The following is an 18,263-nucleotide window of genomic DNA, read 5'->3' as shown; positions in this document are numbered from 1 at the left end:
GCCCATGCAGCGACCGACGTATTCCGGCCCAAAAGATAGTTCCAGGACTATCCTTTGGGCCCGACGTTAAAACAGAGACAGAGCATAACCTCATTTGTCAAAAGTGTTAATTTTGCTTAGGGCTAATGCCCACAGACGGATTTCTGTTGTGTAAAACGCGGCGGGAATCCGCGGCGTTATCCCGCAACTATTAGGTTCTATTATACCTAATAGCTCAATGTTCACACTGCGGAATTCTACCGCGGAATTCCACAGTGTGAGAGAAACCGCGGCATGCTCTAATTGCCGTGGAAAAACGTGCGGCCAGCTTCCATTGAGGTCAATGGAAGCTGTCCATCACCCGATACTTCCACTGTGAGCACAGCAGAAGCATTGCGTGATTAAGCGTCGCCGCCGGCGCGACATGCGCTGCACTGCACATGCGTACTGGCTCAACGGACAGGCCAGGTGTGGCGAATCCGGAGAGGCGAGTAAGGGTCTTTGGGGGGGTGGCGCCATGTTGGACTCTGCTACGGTATTTCTTTGGCGGAGTTAGCTACGGCCATGGGCATGAGGCCTTATTTTGGAATGAACTGGAGGATCAAGATAACCGTGGGCCCTTTAAAGTGTGCAGACCTGAGAAACTGGTCAAAGGGAAAGATATAGGCACTTAGTTTTGTGGTTCCAGTGGTATGGCGTGAGCCAAAGATTTCTTAAAAACTTGATGTGATACTGGAAAATGGAAGTCCTTTCTGTAATTCATACACTGAGTATACAAAATCAGTTAATGGATCTAAAAAAAGGGCTCAAAAAATTGTTTTGTAGACCTGTGCAATCGTTCCATCTCAAAGCACCTTAACCCTTTCCAATCCACTGTCTGACGTCTAAAGACATTCTGATTGAAGGCTGTACAGCTCTGATGTTGGAAGACGTCCGGCAGGGTATTCTTACTGTATATTACTGGCCGCTCTGTTGTCGGGGTGCCTCTCCAGCATGTCCCATACCACAGTACTGGCTCTAGCCAGCAGATGGCGCCATTGTATAATGGCAGAAAGAGAAACTCCCCTAGGAAACCCTGGATCCAAAATTGGATTGCAAAGGGTTAAGACATCCTCCTGAAGCAGGAGCCTCCTTGTAATGGGAAACCATAAGCATGAAGCCTTGCTCCTGTAGCTAAACCCACTCCTCAGCTATATGCTAGCTACATCTAGAACAGATCAGTAGGAGATCGGCCCCCGTTCTTTGTAGGATTTCTGCAAGACTGTTTCTGCGGATAATCCTGCAGACTGACAAATACTGAAGACGAGATCATCTCGTTTACTTGTCATTCTTCTCTAGGTTTAATGTTCCTTTATCACAGATAAGAATTTCATACAATGATTACCTCGTGCCATCCAATGCATATGACTCCTGTTGGCCACTTCAATTATCGTGCCGTTGCAACAAGCCTTAATTTCCGTTGAAAAGTAATTGTTGAGACCAACCAGACGAGAAAAACGACCGATTTCCACTATGTAGGGAAAATATATTTGGAGCCCCTGTTGCAGTAACAGAACAATGAATTAAATAAAAGGCTAGCTGCCCGTGTATTATATATGCCTTGTTATCCTCATATGTCTTTATATACATCCTTAGACTTAAGGCCCTTTTACACACAAAGATAATCGCCGAACCACTGGACGAATTGATGACATTTTTGCATAAAATTACATGTACACATAATGTCTTGAATCATCTCTATGTCCTTCATTCACTAAAGTAAACTCAGTATCAGTTGTTGGCTCAGGTGGGGGAGTGTTTATGCGAGAGATTATCTGGCCAGCAGGATTCCATTGCCTTATCCTGTCATGAGTAAACAATGTACTCATTATGTATGAAGGCAAACAAACACTTCCCCCTCCATTCAGTAAGCTGCTCAAGGGACTGAACGAATACCATTCAAATGGAATGTCTTTTGACATTATGTTGGCTAAATGACAATTGAATAGTGCATGATGCCTGCGCTTACATGTAATGATATTGTTGAGTTTCAGCCATTTGAACGCATTTTGAGCGATAATCGTTGCATGTAAAAGGGCCTTTAGACTTCAAGCAGGTTTTTGAAGGTAATTGGCCCTGCTTTCTCTGGAACAGTCATAATACCGGTATTAATGGATGATTATAATTGTATACATTATTACATTAAAGTCTTCTGTCAGTAGTAGAGAAGCACTGGTGGCAGAACACCTTTCCCTCCTACAGTGAAATAAAGTGCACTAAATGCCCATCTGGTCTCTATGACGGGTATAGCTTTTCTCCTTTACATGCATTCTAGGGACAAATAGCCTTGTAAACACAGCACCCAATGGAACCTTACTGTGCCCCAGCAGACGGAGGCTCCTAGGCACCTCAAACTCATTTAATGCATTCTGTTTACAAAAAAAACATATGGGGTAAGGAAGTATAATTTGCTGAGTATAAGAACCACAAATCAGCTATGTGTGAACACACCCTGTATACATGAAAATATTATGAATGAAAGGATCGGTACTAATCCGTAATACCATGTTTTTCAAACTTCCAAGTAAGTTCATTATGGAATGCTGCAAGATTTCAGAATAAAACATGCATGGGCGCAGTATACCTACCTGTCCCAGGATCATGCCGCTCGAGGTTCAGGCAGCCTGAATCTGGTGATGGGTTTCCTTTAAGTATAATGAATCTGGGGGGGGGGGGGGGGGGGGGGGGGGGGAGGGGTTACCAAAATGATTAGTGTAAAGCTGACAAACTTAGATGCCAGATGACTTACTCCAATTAGTTTGCCGGAGTTTACTGAAATTGTAATTTGGTATACTGGTGTGCAGTTGGCAGCTTGAGATTTCCATTGAATATTCATCTGAAACATATTGGCCAGTCTGGATGTGATGTTGGCTGATGACCGGGAAAAACCTGCATGGAAACAAAATAAAGAAAGACTTTGTTGCATTTTTTTGTTTATGACTTTACACGTCTGGTTATATTTCTGTATAGCAATGTAGGAGGTGCTCTGCTTACAACTAAGACAACTCCTTTACATGTGACCACTATCATGGTGGGGAGCCGATCGCCTGGAGTTTAGATGCTAGAACTACTGTTTATCAGTTATTATTGGGAGGAGCTACAAGTGCCTTGTAGTTTTTGGGCCATACTGCAGAATTAGGCTCCCACTTACCAAGTGTGTCTTACAACACTGGGGCTTTTTGTATCTCAGAGGAGTATTTGATTCCCGGTGTGACGGCTACCTTTGCACCTTGAATAGCTATTGCTGTTGCCGTTTTTGGTTTCTGCTTCTATTGTAACATGCACCTATAGATTTCTATTAGGAAGTGCTGGCCTATTTTATCCTTTTTTTCTACAGCTGAGACAATGTAATCAGCAGTCCCTGGGCAGAACACAGCATGCGGTCCTTCTTATCAGCTGTTCTACCCAATGATGGATTTCATGCAGAACTGAAATTCATTGTTCGGCAGAAAAGGGAAAGATGGGCACATTTACACTCAATGATTATCACTCAAAAGATGGCTTTTAATCCCTTCCCTTGCAGGGCAAGTAATCCTCGGGCCGCATTAACAAAGTGTTTAAGTATAGATTTGTGATAAGTTCTGTAACAAGTCAGGGTTCACTTGCCTCTGGATCGCCATCCACATGCTTAGAAAGTGGCGCACCTCATACGAAAATATGCTCCAGCAGTCTGAAATTTCCTTAAATCTGGCTCCTGCCAGCCTTTATTCACAGCACATCACAAATCATAAACAGTCATTATAGCTTTAGGGTTCACAACCTACAGGGTCCTCTCACTAACCCCGCCTGGGGCATCTGGGGGGCGTCTTCCTCCATCAGACAGGGTGACAGACCCAACTGGTCCGCACCAGACCTCGAGCTTCAAGTCCCTTCACCGCCTCTCTGGCTCTCTCAGCCAACGTCTCACTGTTTCTGGCAGGAATTGGTTCTTTTGTAGCCACCTCCTGCTACACCCATCAAGTGTTAACCCTATCCTTTCTCCAGGTACTAGACTGCCTATCTAGCACCCTCTGCAGGCCAGTCTGACACTGCCCTGCTACAGTGCGTAAAGGGAGATCAGAGAGATGTAGAAGGAATAGGGTTGGAGACTTAGAAACTTGCAAGTGTAACATTTTACAGGTAGTAGAGTGGACAGAGTTACAGAAGTTGCATATCAGGGGGCAATCCCAAAAAACATGTCTGTCCATGTAAAAGGGCCATAACTTCTAATGATGTATTTGAAGGATCATCCAGTGTCTTGTGAACCTGACTGCAGTAAACCGCAGCACCCATAACAATCACACATCCATCCTTGTTATATCTTTTTAGCATCAAGAAAGTATTAGGTTTTGGTTTCTGCATAACCTTCAATGTCTTCTATTCAGGTTAGAAATGGGTGTAGACAGGGGCGTAACTAAAGGCTCAGGGGCCCTGATGCAAAACGTGAGCTGGGCCCCCCCTCTATCTGTATCTGTACCCGTACCCATACCTAAACCATGCTGCACAGAGACATAACTTAAAGCTTCTGGGCCCCAATGCAAAACCTGTTACAGGGCCCCCAACTATAATGCTTTACTCATAGTACTTGGTTCCCTATATGGAGAAGAAAGGCTTTATGGGCCCCCTAAGGCTCCTGGGCCCGGGTGCAACCACATCCCCTGCACCCTCTATAGTTACGCCCCTGGGTGTAGATCAGTACTTGGGGGAAGATGTGTGGTTTTAAATCATGCTTTGTTAAACACTGTAATCCATCCAGGGCTGGCCCTCTCACTTGCATTGGTTAGAATGGTGGATTAGGTATGTCAGATGCTACTATTTCCACATCCTGATTAATCTGTATACCACCCACATGGCCACTCTCTGAATGTAGCGCTTGTATATATACAAGTTTATAAATATTCACAATATGAATATTAAGGTCGCCTGCACTCGGATTCCGCTCTTACCTGCTCTGTCGCGTCTTTTCTATACTACGGATGGACCCAGCGGCTAGCCATTGCACATGTGCAGTACAGATTTTTATCACATTTTTTTCTCTGTGCCGTCAATAGGCGATGACGCGGAATCTGAACCTGCCCACAATGTTCATTGCAGACGGGCCGCGGGTCGGACGGTTTCCATAGACTTCAAGGAATGCCGTCCATGCGGAGCCCACATGAAAATGTAGCATGCTGCAATTTTTCCTCTGCGAGCAGAAATCGCAATTGATTTCTGCTGATGTGAAGGAAGCAGTGGATCTCCATAGGAAGGACCGGGCGGTATTTGCGATGGATTCGCTGTGCAGATGCCGACTGTGGATTCCGCAGCAAATATCCGCCCATGTGCAGGCAGCCTAACACTGTCAATTACATATGGCAAGTCCTCTTCATAAAAATGCCTCCTGGCAAATGTATTCAAATCCAGTAAAATCCAGAAGAGATTGGAGCTGGCTGTTGCAACAAAGTTAGGGTCTTTGGATAAAACATCAATCTGCTCCAGTGTCAATATAGTGAGAGTATAATAACACTCTGAGACATGCTGCTTACTGTCTCTTGCTGATTGGGTAGCTTTTTCTTGCGTCTCCTACAACCCCTTTGATTCCAGTTTTTTTCTTTCTCAGGACTTTGTTCCTTCATATTTTATATCATCATTCTCTTCTACATTTTGTATCCACTACAAGAACAAACAATTAGCAAATTAGCATCAGAACTGGACCACGGAGCAATGAATGAATGTGGCCAGGTCTGATGAAACTCATTATTTTTATATCTAGTGGATTGCCAGGTGCGCGTGCTTTGCTTTTTTTTGGCATTAACCCTTTGCAATCCAATTTTGGATTAAGGATTTCCTAGGGGACTTTTTCTTTCTGCCATTATACAATGGCGCCATCTGCTGGCTAGAGCCAGTACTGCGGTATGCGACATGCTAGAGAGGCCCCCGACAACAGAGCCGCCAGTAATCTACAGTAAGAATACCCTGCCGGATGTCTTCTGACATTGGAGCTGCACAACCTTCAATCAGAATGTCTTTAGATGTCAGACAGTGGATTGGAAAGGGATAAATTGTAGTGTGCAGAAGTTGATGAATGGAAGTTTCTGGAAGGTACTGGATGATCTATGTAGTCTCGTGCTTATGTGTATTGTCAGTATGTTTTATGTTGCATGAATATTAAGTGTATTGCCTAGCTGCAGCACTAAATGGGTTACTGTCTGGGTCATGTCTGGAAATGTATCTTTTGTAAATCATGTGACCATGTTTCATACATATGTGTTTGCAAGCTGGATGATTGGGTCTTTTGTCTTTTGCCTGGAGTCTGAGTTTGGAGTGGAGTGTGTTAAGAGAGCTTGCTGTAGAGTGCTGGCCACATGCAGGTACCTTCAACCTGCATGTGGTGAAGATGGAGGAAGCAGAGAGGTGGTCTAGTAGTTTTTTCCCCTACCTTGAAAGAGTGTCTGAAGTGTAGAGTCCGCCGTGCAGAGGTCTAGTCTGGCTAAATGAGTGAGTGACCGATAGAGAGTTAGGAGTATATTTTTCCAGGAGGGGTGCTGCACAGATAACTTGGACTGTGGGCCCAGTATTATCCTGTGTCTGCCTCCCTGTCCTCCTCGCTAATTCTGCCTGCCCTGGGGTGTTTATTTCAATTACTTCCATCCACCGTACTGTAATTTATGCAAGTTGCTCCAGTAAAGTTCCAGTTGCTGACCATTCGTGGCAATTGTGTGTTTTTCACTACTACCCATGTGTGTGGACTTTATTACATCTTCAGTTTCACAGCGGAGGAAGGAATGGTGGCGTCACCCGTGACATCCACAAAACCAAGTAAGCTGCTAACCCCATGTTATAGCTTTCCTACGGCCCCTGGGACTTGTTCTTCGGTTACCATCTGGGTGAGAGACGGTAGTGCCATCGTGACAGGGCCATACTCTAATCCCTGCCGTTTCCTAGGCTGAGACCTGTCCCTTAGACATTGCAAAATACCACCAGGATGCACTATGGGAAAAATACAGACCAGGAAGGCCCTGTGAGGCTCTGGATAATATTCTGCTGGGAAGCCTTGAGTCCTGGCATTCATGTGGATGTTACTTTGTCACATACTACCTACCAATGGAGTAGCTATAGGAGTCGCAATCATGACCCGGCCCCTAAGCCAGAGAGGCCCAGAGGACCCCCTTACCACATTTCTGCAGCGCTCTAAGTGCACCGCCATCTGCGCTTCAGAAGCCACCTAAATATACTGTGTCTCCAGGCCCCCTCCCCTCAGCCCCTTGGCACCCCCACACTTCCATAATGCAGAATTCAGTGCCAGTTCTTTTCTGATTCTATATTAAAGCCAGCCATCTGTTGGGCCATGAGACTTCTTGCATGACATAGCCCGACTCCTATCATTGCCTCCGCCCATAATGAGCAGGAGAAGGAAGGAGTTAGGCTATGCAAATGGAGAAAATTGCATAGCCTGACAGGCAGCCAGCTGCACAATAGAATTAGAAATATATGGAGAAGAGATGCCTTATGGGCCCCCTACGGCCTATATACCAGTTAGAGATGAGTGAGCACGCTCGGTAAGGTCAGTTACTCAAGCGAGCCTCACTCATCTCGAGTAACTGCTTTCTCCACCGAGCGTGCTCAGGGGAGGGGCAGCAGGGGGCAGCAGGGGAGAGCGGAGGGGAGCGGGAAGGGGGGGGGGGGGGGGAGTGAGAGAAATCTCTCTCCACCCCCCCCCCCCGCATTTTCTCAGACGAGTATGCAGTTACTCGAAAAGAGCGAGTAGAAAAACTTTTTATTCTTCTTTTAGAAAATTTCAACATTTCAATCTTTTTGAGTCTTTGTAAAGCATATTAAAAATAGTGAATCACAGGGTATATATGTTACAGGCAATGTGGTAAATAAGCCACTGCATAGAATGCCTAGGCAATCCAAAGAATGCCCAAAATGGGACATCCAAGCACGAAATACTGAATATTTTACACATTTCCTAGGCATTCTATGCAATGCCAAAAGCAATCAGGCAAACTATAAAATACTCCCAACAGACTGCTTCCGCCCCACTCTTCCTTCACCATGCACCCCATTTTCTTCCCTATACCAAGAGATATGATTCCACCCTTCACACCATCAATCCCCCCATCTTTTTCCGATGTCCCACAATCCAACGCCCATCATCTTCAACCGATGTGCTGAAATTCAACCCTTTCGTCTTGCAATGTCCTACAATCCAACCCTCATCTCCTGTATGGGGCATTACTATAGTCCAACACTTAGTCACTACTGAGCCAGCCCGGACCCCCAACAAGGTCTATCCTCCACTGCACTCATGCTTACAGACAGTCCAGACTCCAAAGACTACCAGCATCTACAGGCTGGCAGCATGCAAGGCTGAACAGGTCTGGCTTTCTGTTTGTCAATGTGATGCTGCCACCCACATGGTGTCAAGATGTGGTTCGACCTCTGCACCCCTCACTCAGTCCCTATTCTGCTAATACAGAGACCTGTGTCTTTGGCGGTGTCCCGTCTGCTGCCCGGGCACCTTAAAACTGGAGGCAAGACCCATCCAGCTCCTTAACTTTCCCGGCCCCAACCACTTCTAAAATCTGACTTTACTTAGTCAGAAAAAGAAAGAGATAGAGGAGGGCTTCCTCACCACTGCCGCAGGGGCCTGTAGGACTCGGAGACACGGGCACTGTGTGCCGCCAGGTCAATACTATCTTTTTTTCTCTTGTTTTTTTTTGTCAATAAGCAAAACCTGTACTTTAGTTTTTGTTAGTTTTTTTTTCTTGCATTTGCATATGTCTTTTTTTATGACTCTCTTTTCATGCACTGACAGACTGGCTTTCTTGTCCTTAGGAAATCATCCTGAACACAAACATGTCCACTTTTAATTTAAAGTTTTTTTGCTAGCACTTCGCACACAGGACATATCAACAATAAGATCTAAGATTTAGTAATAGACCCCAGCAGGGGCGTAACTAAAGGCTCGGGGGCCCTGACGCAAAATGTGAGCTTGGGCCCCCCCTTTATCTGTATCTGTACCCGTACCCATACCTAAACCATGCTGCATAACTTGAAGCTTCTGGGCCCCAATGCAAAATCTGTAACAGGGCCCCCAACTATAATGCTTTATTCATAGTACTGGGCTCCCTATATGGAGAAGAGAGGCCTTATGGGCCCCCTAAGGCTCCTGGGCCCGGGTGCAACCGCATCCCCTGCATCCTCTATAGTTACGCCCCTGGACCCCAGTGGCAAGTAATTGAGCTCCAAAATATGGCTGTCTTGAACAGGACCTTTCCGTCTATTGTTATGTCAGACTTTGGGCCCACCAGAGGATGCTCTGGTACTTTGGTAGATCAGGACATCCCCGAAGAACCACTCACTCTTTGGATTTAGATTGTTCGGCAGATGATACAGATGTATCAAAGAGTTAACTATGTTTCAAATCTGTTTAGGGTGAGTTGTAGCTGATTGATACATGTGATGGCCATCAGATTGTATGTAAAGTGGAGATTTGTCCTACCTTGACCAGTACAGAGGATTTCTATGATGAGAACCAGCTGGCTGTTATTTTACAGAACTGCTGGCTCAGGAAGAACTCCGCTACGTGTCGGTAAGGGCTTCAGGGTTGTTTTGCATTACTGTACAGACATTTCTGGTAAGCAGGTCACTGGGTTCCCCCACTTACCAGTGTAATAAACAATAGATGAAAGAGATATAAATACAGATAAAGGCAAAGGCATCTTTGCTCTCATACGGAAGCGATGCTCAGTAGAAAGACAGGCGTAACTCCAAAACAACTTTCAACAACAATAGAGCCGACATTCACTGACAAAAGTAACAACCAACTCATGAAACAGGCTCAAAATATCACATCCATGAACTTGTAATGGCATGTGCAGATTGTTATATGTAGTCATGGTTTCACATTAGTTCCAAAATCCCCTAAATGTTTTGGTATACAGGTCTGTATTATACATTTTCTTACTGGAGGATCTTCAGGTAATAATAACAAAAAAAACTAGACTGAAGTAAAAAAGTTAATGTAAGTATTTTGTCAAAGTTTCTAAAGGGGGGGGGGGGGGTAAAAATTAAATCTGCTCCAAAATGTGCTTTTCTTTGACTGCCTTAGGGTGCATTCAGATGACCGTATATCGGCTCGGTTTTCACGCCCAGCTGATATACGGTGTCTCTCTCTGCAGGGGTAGGAGGTTGAAAGAGCCGGGAGCAGTGCTCTGAGCTCCCGCCCCCTCTCTGCCTCCTCTCCGCCCCTCTGCACTATTTTCAATGAGGAGAGGCTGGACAGGGGTGGAGCTAATTACCGGCACTTAGCCCCACCCTGTTCCGCCTCCTCTCATTGCAAATAGTGCAGAGGGGCGGAGAGGGGGCAGGAGCTCAGAGCACTTCTCCCGGCTCTTCCAGCCTCCTCCCCCTGCAGAGAGAGACGCCGTATATCGGCTGGGCGTGAAAACCCAGCCAATATACGGTCGTCTGAATGCACCCTTAATGTACTATTAGGGAACTCGCTTGAGACCTTTCTTTAGGTGTCAGACAGCCATTATGAAAAAAGCATTTTCCTTAATAGCAGATCCTGCTCATGAAAAGCTGTTCACTGGACTGGCTGACATCTACCGTAATTCCGTATTTCTCCTGCATCAAAGAAGAAGGAATTGGAACCGGTTCATCTTTCAAAAAGAATGCAGACAGATTTGCCCATTCCAAGTATCAGCATGTAAGTCTGAAGCATGATTTGTCTTTTTTTTTAAAAACTCCTTATTACAATTTTTTCATAATCCAAAACAAAACATATCAACATTACATAATCAAATTACATCTACATCTTGAACACTTGTACATGTTGCCATTAGGAAGGTACACTCCCCCAGGGTGGAATCCGCTTATTAGTTCACTGATATAATTCAATTAATTAAAATGTGAATACATTGTGTCTTACGTATTTGAATAATTGCATCGCAATGGTTAATAAATATATATATACATATATATATATATATATATATATACTGTATATATAGCACATTAGCTTTAATTGTCAACATAGAACAAAATAAAATAGATAAACAAGCAATGGACAACTAAGGCCGGCTGCACACGGGCGAGTTGTCATTGCGAGATCCGGGGCGATAAATTGCCTGCGGACCTCGTATGATATGCTTTCCATAGGCTAACTATGGAAAGCGCAGCCTGACGTCCATGAGCGGAGAATCATAGTGATTCTCTGCTGGCGGGATAAAATTTGCGGCATGCTGCGATTTGTGCTAGCAATATTCCACCACGACCGTGAACAGGCAGCCTGACATTGGATATTGAGAGTATAACTTTGTGTCTCTTTGGTTTTCCTTTTTATTATTTACTACGTGCTGCGGCGTATCAATATACAAAAATTTCTATTTATTGCCTAAAAATATCATCTTCTCATCTCCTATGTGAATTAATAATATTGCTTTATGTTATTTTTAATCTTCCTAATCTATCCACTCCTGCTTGAGTGTGATACCAGGATGTGTTACTAAATAGGCGCATGCATTCTATGATCTCATCCAGGTCCATGAATCTTTCTATGAAAACTCGCCATTTTCCCCAAAATGTCGATGCTTGGAATTCTGCATGTTTTTCTGTCTCCAGTCTCTCCATTTTTAGAAGGTGTTTTAGTTGCTGCATGATATCTGGCACTCCCGGGGGACTGGCCTGCAACCATTTTGCTAACATGCTCCTCTTGCCTAATATAAGAATAGTGTGTATCAAATTAGCATTTTTTATATGGCTAGGGAGAGAGTGAAATACATAAGCTTGTGGGCTCAATGGTAGAGTAATTCCTGCAAGTTCATGTACCAAGGTTTTAATTTCTGTCCAGAGTGTTTTGATTTTTGGGCAATTCCAGATTCTATGCAGAAAATCTGTTTTTGGTTGTGAGCATCTAGGGCACGCCTGCAGTCTAGTTGGGCTTCCGGGGTGTGGGGTTGTGTTGAAACCATAAATCGCTCCATGTATGATTTTAAAATAAGTTTCCCTCCATCTCTCATTGGTTATGGCCTTTCTTATAGAGATCCAGCCATTCACTAGTTTTTGAGATAGCTCTAAGTCTTGTCGTTCCCGTTCCCCCTTTTTGCCCCACCCCTCCCTGAATCGGTAGTATAGATCACATATAGAATGCCTCTGTGATGATCCTTTCATGAACATGTCAATTGGATTCCTTACTGCCTCTTTTGAGGCATCACCACGTCTAGCTCTTAGAAAACTGTTTATTTGTGCATATGGTAAAAAGTGGGATGCGGATATGCAATATACTTCACGAATCTCTTCAAAAGTTTTGTATCTAGGCTCCCTATGATGAAGAAGGTGTTGGACTTTCTTTAAACTTTGGATGCCCCCCCAAAGAAAACTTTGGATGCCCCCACAAGTCCATGTTTTGATCATTTGAACAGTAGCTGATTTTGGTTATTTGGCTACTTTCCAGGCAGCAATGGTGTCCTTTGCCATAGTAGAATGTTTGGCCCCGATGGAAGATTAGAAAATTCTGTGTGTAGTTCTGTGCATCAGGTCATTCTCTAGCTGGTGCTTTGAGAAATGGCTGGTCTTCAGTAGCCAGTCAACTGAGTGTCACATAAGGCTAGCTATATTATATGCACGTATATCTGGAAAGTTCAATCCACCTCAAGTCGTAGGTAGCATAAGCTTTTTTAAGGCTATATGTGGATGTTTGAGGGACCAGATAAAGGCTGTGAGTGCTGCGTTTAGCCTTCCCAATCCTTGTCCTTTAAGTAAAGGTGGGATAGATTGCAAGAGATAGAGAAGCTTTGGGGAACTAATCATTTTAATCAAATGACATTGGCCCAAAAACGAAAGTGGAAGGTTGTTCCATTTATGTAGTTTGTTTATGATTTTATGTATTATTGGGGGGTAGTTCAATTTATATATACTCTCAGGGACCCTACCTATATTTATTCCCAAATACTTATTGGAGGTCTTTACCAAGGTGACCGGTATTTTGTTAATGTCTATAGTCGGCAAATTGCCCCGAGGAGAAATATCTAGCAATTCACATTTTGTGGTATTGGCCCTAAAACCAGATTGTTTCCCCAAAATACTCAAGGAGAGCAAAAACCCGTGGCAGATCCGTATGTAGTTGCACCAGTACCAACATGATATTATCTGCAAAGAGCATGGATTTAATAGTTTCATTATTGACCTTAAACCCTTCTATATCTTTGCTTTCTTCCAGCATATACACCAGTGGTTCTATTGTAATACTGATAAGTAACATGGATAGAGCGTATCCCTGTCTTGTCCCCTTCTACAGTGGGAACCTTGGGGAGAGAAAGCCAGCAGTATATACCGTGTTTCCCCGAAAATAAGACACCCCCCGAAAATAAGACACCCCCCAACATTTGCAGAAGTCCCAAATATAAGGCACCCCCCGATAGTAAGGCATAGTAAAGTGTGCAGGCAAGTCAAGAGGCCTGTCCCCTGCTGCCATCCCCGTTGTCTCCTACCTCCAGATGTATAGGTAGATCTGCAGAGCTCCCCCTGGTGGCCGGAAGCTGCAATACCATCCCTGCTTACAAGTGGTACAGGAACTTCTGTCTGCAGACAGGTACGTTACTTTACAGCCCTTTTTTTAATTGCTCTGTGTGTCAGGCAACCTGTGTGTGATTCTTAAGGCTGGGTTCTCACAGAGCGTATTTCCAGCGGAAATCTCGCAGTTTGGCCACAGCGATAAACAGCGAGATTTCCGCCGGGAAAGCGCTGCTTCAAAACCCACGGCACTCAGCCGCTTGTTTTGAAGCGACCTGGCTGCACGCTTTTCCGTTTCTGTGGCCAGTAAATCCGCACCACAACACCGGCTTCTCCCAGCTTTGCCGTGACAGATTCGCTGTCCCATGTGGACGAGATTTCTGAGAAATTTCGTCCACAAAGCTGGCCAATTGAGGGATTAGCGGCCACAGACGGATTTGCCGTGGCGAAATAAGACACCCCCTGAAAATAAGACATAGCGCATATTTGGGAGCAAAAATTAATATAAGACGCGTCTTATTTTTGGAGAAACAGGGTATTTGTGGAGAGGTGTATAAATTCCATATATAGGAGTAGAAGGAGCCCTTAAAACCCATCTTATCCATCACCGCTCTCAACCAATTCCATAAGACGTTGACAAACGCCTTTTCTGCGTCTATAGTTAGGAGTGCTGCAAAGGGATGAGCCGATGGGTTACTTTTAATGGCTTTGAGAATGGTCAATATTTTCCGTATATTCGTAGTGGCAGATCTACCCTTCACAAACGCAGATTGTACTGGAGAGATCAGATGGGGTAGTACTGTGACTAAGCGGTCTGCCATAATTTTCGGTATTAATTTTAAGTCTGTATTCATTAGGCAAATCGTCCAATATGCCTTCGCTTCACTGGGGTCTTTGCCCGGTTTGGGTAATAATTTGATGTGGGCTGTGTTCATTTCATTCGGGATGGGATATTCTTGCATGTATCCATTAAAAAGTTTTTCCAGTATTGGGGTAGCTTGATCTTTTAGAATTTTAAAAAATTCGCCCGTGTATCCGTCCGGTCCGGGGGCCTTGTTATTTTTTAAATTTGCTATAGCTTCTTTTATTTCTGTCTGTGGTATAGGGACGTTTAAAAACAAACCTTGTTCTGCTGATAGGGAGGGTAATGAGATATGGGAAGGGACAATGGTTGGGATATCTGATTGTATCGGATTTTGTGTATATAATTGTGAATAGAATTTATAGAAGATGTCATTTATCTTTTTTGGGTGCGATTGTACTTTGCCATGTCCCTTGCTAGATTTACCATAAGTTTACTTGCTTTGTTCCCAAATTGGAATAAGCGTGCTTCACTTCGTGAGTATGCTAACTGTTCATGCTTGTGCAACCACGTTTCGTAGGATTCCTTAGTTTCCACCCACTGTTGTTTAGTCTGTAAATTTGGGTTAGAGTGAAATACAGTATATGCCCCCTGAAGGAGAGAGCTAAAAAGATCTATTTTGTCCTGGATGGATATTTTTATTATGCCGATACACATGCAATTAGCTTGCCTCTAATAACTGCTTTAGCAGCATTCCATAATAGTTGGGGATTATCGGAATGTGTCTCATTGTCCCATATATATTCTAGCCACCACCCTTGCACCAATGAGCAAAAAATTTCATCTTCAGCTAAATATGTCAGAAATCTCCACAGGTACTCAGTACCTCTAGTAATTTTATCGTCTAGTGTTATTGTTACTGGAGTGTGATCGGAAATCACTTAATCTTTAGTGCAAAATAGTACATGTACTGGTGAATGGAGGGTGATGCTGGACACCTTTTCCAGCCTTATACTCGATAAGATTATAGATAAAAGGAAAATTCTGGCACAGGAAGTGCATAAACAGTTAATGTATTTATTGAATTTTTGTATGGAGCAAGATTTGGGTTTCATTTTGAACACCACCAATCAGTTTGTGATCCAGATCTTCTCACGGAAAATAGGGAAAATAAAAAGAGACTTGGCCGATTACAAAGCAAAGAAGCTATTTTCTCGGGAATATAAAAAGGCCCACCCTAGGACACCCAAAATTGGAGCTGCAAGATCCACTCCCAGAGATTCACAGCCCAGAAAGGCTTTCCAGTGGCTGGGATATACTAGAACTTTTACTAATCAAACTCGAAAAAATGTACCAACTCAGTCCGGTATATCCACAACAAAAGATGAGAGAATAACCCCCCCCCCCGCCAAGGTCCCCATCCCAAATAGAACACCGCGATTTACATCCAAACACATAATAGTAGACAATGCTACATTCCTTATCTTTATCTAGTATGCAATCACAGGCATCCAGAGTACCCACAGGAACATTAATAGACCTCAGTTCTACTGTCCTTCCCACAACACCCTTTTTACCCCCCATCCTCGGTTCCTCCGTATTGTCTGGCAACAGTTCATCTGTATGGGCCAGGCGGGTTGCCCACAAGGGGAGTCAATCGCACCCCAGATGTCCCCCACACCCAGACCATCTCGGACCAGCCGGAATCAACATTCTGTAGCGTTGTCACTTCTCAAGTCTCCCATGACCCATTCCTCGCCCTCTTTTTTAGAAGACAACATCGGTACTACAGATCAAAAAGAGAGAAATAAGATCACCACCGGTTGTGCACTCCAAGATCAGTCAATTTTGGGTGCCACTTCAAACACAATCAACATCTCAGAAAAGACCCCTAAAAGAAGAAGAAGGGGAAAGGGGGGGGGGGGGGATGAGGGGACATCTGATTCCCAAAATGAAGTTTTAAACTTCAATGAGGCTAAGGATTACGGTATTTTTAATCTCTCCCGTCATTTGCTATTGAGGAGAGAGGCGGAGCTTTTATCAAAAGGTTTATCATTTTGTCCGTTGAATAAGTCAAATTTGTTCAACCTATTTTTCGATTTAAACAATTTTCTGAGAAAACTTACAGCGCAAAGACATTTATCTATTAAAGAAAACAATATCGGTTGGAGTAGACCTACTACTAGTACTGATTCCAACACTAGTTTCCATTTAGAAGACCCCATTCCCACTGACCTTAAACTGAAAAGTAGATTTTATCCCATTGAAAATAAAGGTAATAACATAACCACCTTTTATGATAATGTGTTACACGATTTCAGCGTGTTATGTGATAAGAAAGGAGTATGTCTTGGGGATTCAAACCTCACACAAGACCAAAAGATTATGGTTAAGAACTTATCCAAGGATGAAAATTAGATTATAAGAAAAGCAGATAAGGGAGGGGAATAGTGTTGTTAGATAAGCAAGATTATGTTGAAGAGGCATTGAAAATTTGGGGGGATTCCAGTTTTTATATGAAACTTAAAGACGATCCCACAAAAGAAATTACGATAAAATTTCATACTATGCTAAACGAAGCATTAGAAAGGAATTGTCTCACCAAAACGAAGAGAGACTACGTCTATGTGAATAATCCTGAGGTACTGCACTTTTACCACCTACTGAAAATACATAAAGATTAGAGATGAGCGAGCACCAAAATGCTCGGGTGCTCGTTACTCGAGTCGAACTTTCAGTGATGCTCGAGAGTTCGTTTCGAGTAACGAACCCCCCTGAAGTCAATGGGCGACTCAGCTGTGGCAGAGAAGAACGATGTTAGCCCATTGAATTCAATGGAGCCGGCAATACAGCCGGCTCCATTGAAAGCAATGGTCTGCCGGCGAGCGCGGGATGAATTTTCGGGAAGGGCTTAAAAATATAAGCCCTTACCTGAAAAAGAAAGATTTTAGTGTAAAAAAGAATAAAAATGCAGGCATTCTCTTCAATGGAGCCGCTGCTGCTGCCGGCGACTCCATTGAAGACAATGGTCCGCTGGCACACCTGAATTCTTTTCCAGGGAAGGGCTTTACATATAAGCCATTCCCTGGAAATGAATTAAAAGTGATTTAAAAAACAAAAAAAATAGATACTCACCTCCCTTCAGCTGTCTTCTCCTGCTGTCCCCTGCACTGTGGTGCTGAACTGCTGTCAGCTGCGCTCAGCCAATCAGAGGCAGCATTCACTCACCCATTCATGAATTCATGAATGGGTGTGAGTGAGATCTGTCTCTGATTGGTCAGGCTGTGACCAATCAGAGGCAGCTCATTCAGCAGGCGGGGATTTTAAATCCCCGGCTGCTGAATACTACTCACAGCTGTTCAGAGCAGTTCAGGAGAACTGCCAGCTGGCCGCAGCTGAACTCCGTCTGCCGGGACCAGGTGAGTATATATATTTTTTTTGTTTTTACACATTTCTGGATGAATTGCAGGGAAGGGCTTATATATTTAAGCCCTTCCTGAAAATTCATCCCGCGCTAGCCGACAGCCCATTGCTTTCAGTGGAGCCAGCTGTATTGCCGGCTCCATTGAATTCAGTGGTCAGTGCTCGTTTAATCGAGACGAGCACTGCGTGGTGCTCACCTCGAATAACGAGCATCTCGAGCACCCTAATACTCGAACGAGCATCAAGCTCGGACGAGTATGCTCGCTCATCTCTAATAAAGATCTGTTTAATCCACCTGGGCTACCCATTGTCTCAGGGGTAGGTGGTATCACAAGTTAATTGTCTGAATATGTAGATAAAATCAGGCAGAAATATGTAATAGCATTACCCTGATATGTAAAAGACACAAGCCATCTGTTGTCCCTATTAGAGGGTTTTGAATGGGAGGAAGACTTTATGTGGTGCACACTGGATGTTGCATCGCTCTATTCAAGTATCCCACATAGGAAAGGTGTAGAAGCCATGGAGTGCGATCTGAGAA

At 44.0% G+C, this 18,263-nt stretch overlaps 1 protein-coding gene across 2 annotated transcripts in view; it reads right to left on the bottom strand.

The window, feature by feature from the left end:
• Positions 1–18,263, bottom strand: part of IL13RA1 (interleukin 13 receptor subunit alpha 1) — a 75,316-nt gene that overhangs the window by 22,190 nt on the left and 34,863 nt on the right. Inside the window, exons 2-3 of one of the 2 annotated variants that reach the window (XM_066581862.1) lie at positions 2,768–2,907; positions 1,364–1,517 (exon numbers count right to left, since the gene is read on the bottom strand). In XM_066581862.1, coding sequence (XP_066437959.1) covers positions 1,364–1,517; positions 2,768–2,907 — 294 coding nt within the window. Of the gene's footprint in view, positions 1–1,363; positions 1,518–2,606; positions 2,705–2,767; positions 2,908–18,263 lie in introns of those variants that run through there. The other variant, XM_066581864.1, reaches the window with a different exon arrangement.

This window comes from Eleutherodactylus coqui, chromosome 10, assembly GCF_035609145.1.
Source record: "Eleutherodactylus coqui strain aEleCoq1 chromosome 10, aEleCoq1.hap1, whole genome shotgun sequence".
Lineage (NCBI taxonomy): Eukaryota > Metazoa > Chordata > Amphibia > Anura > Eleutherodactylidae > Eleutherodactylus > Eleutherodactylus coqui.
The sequence above is the reverse complement of the archived record's forward strand: the minus strand, read 5'-3'. Positions and strand labels throughout refer to the sequence as shown.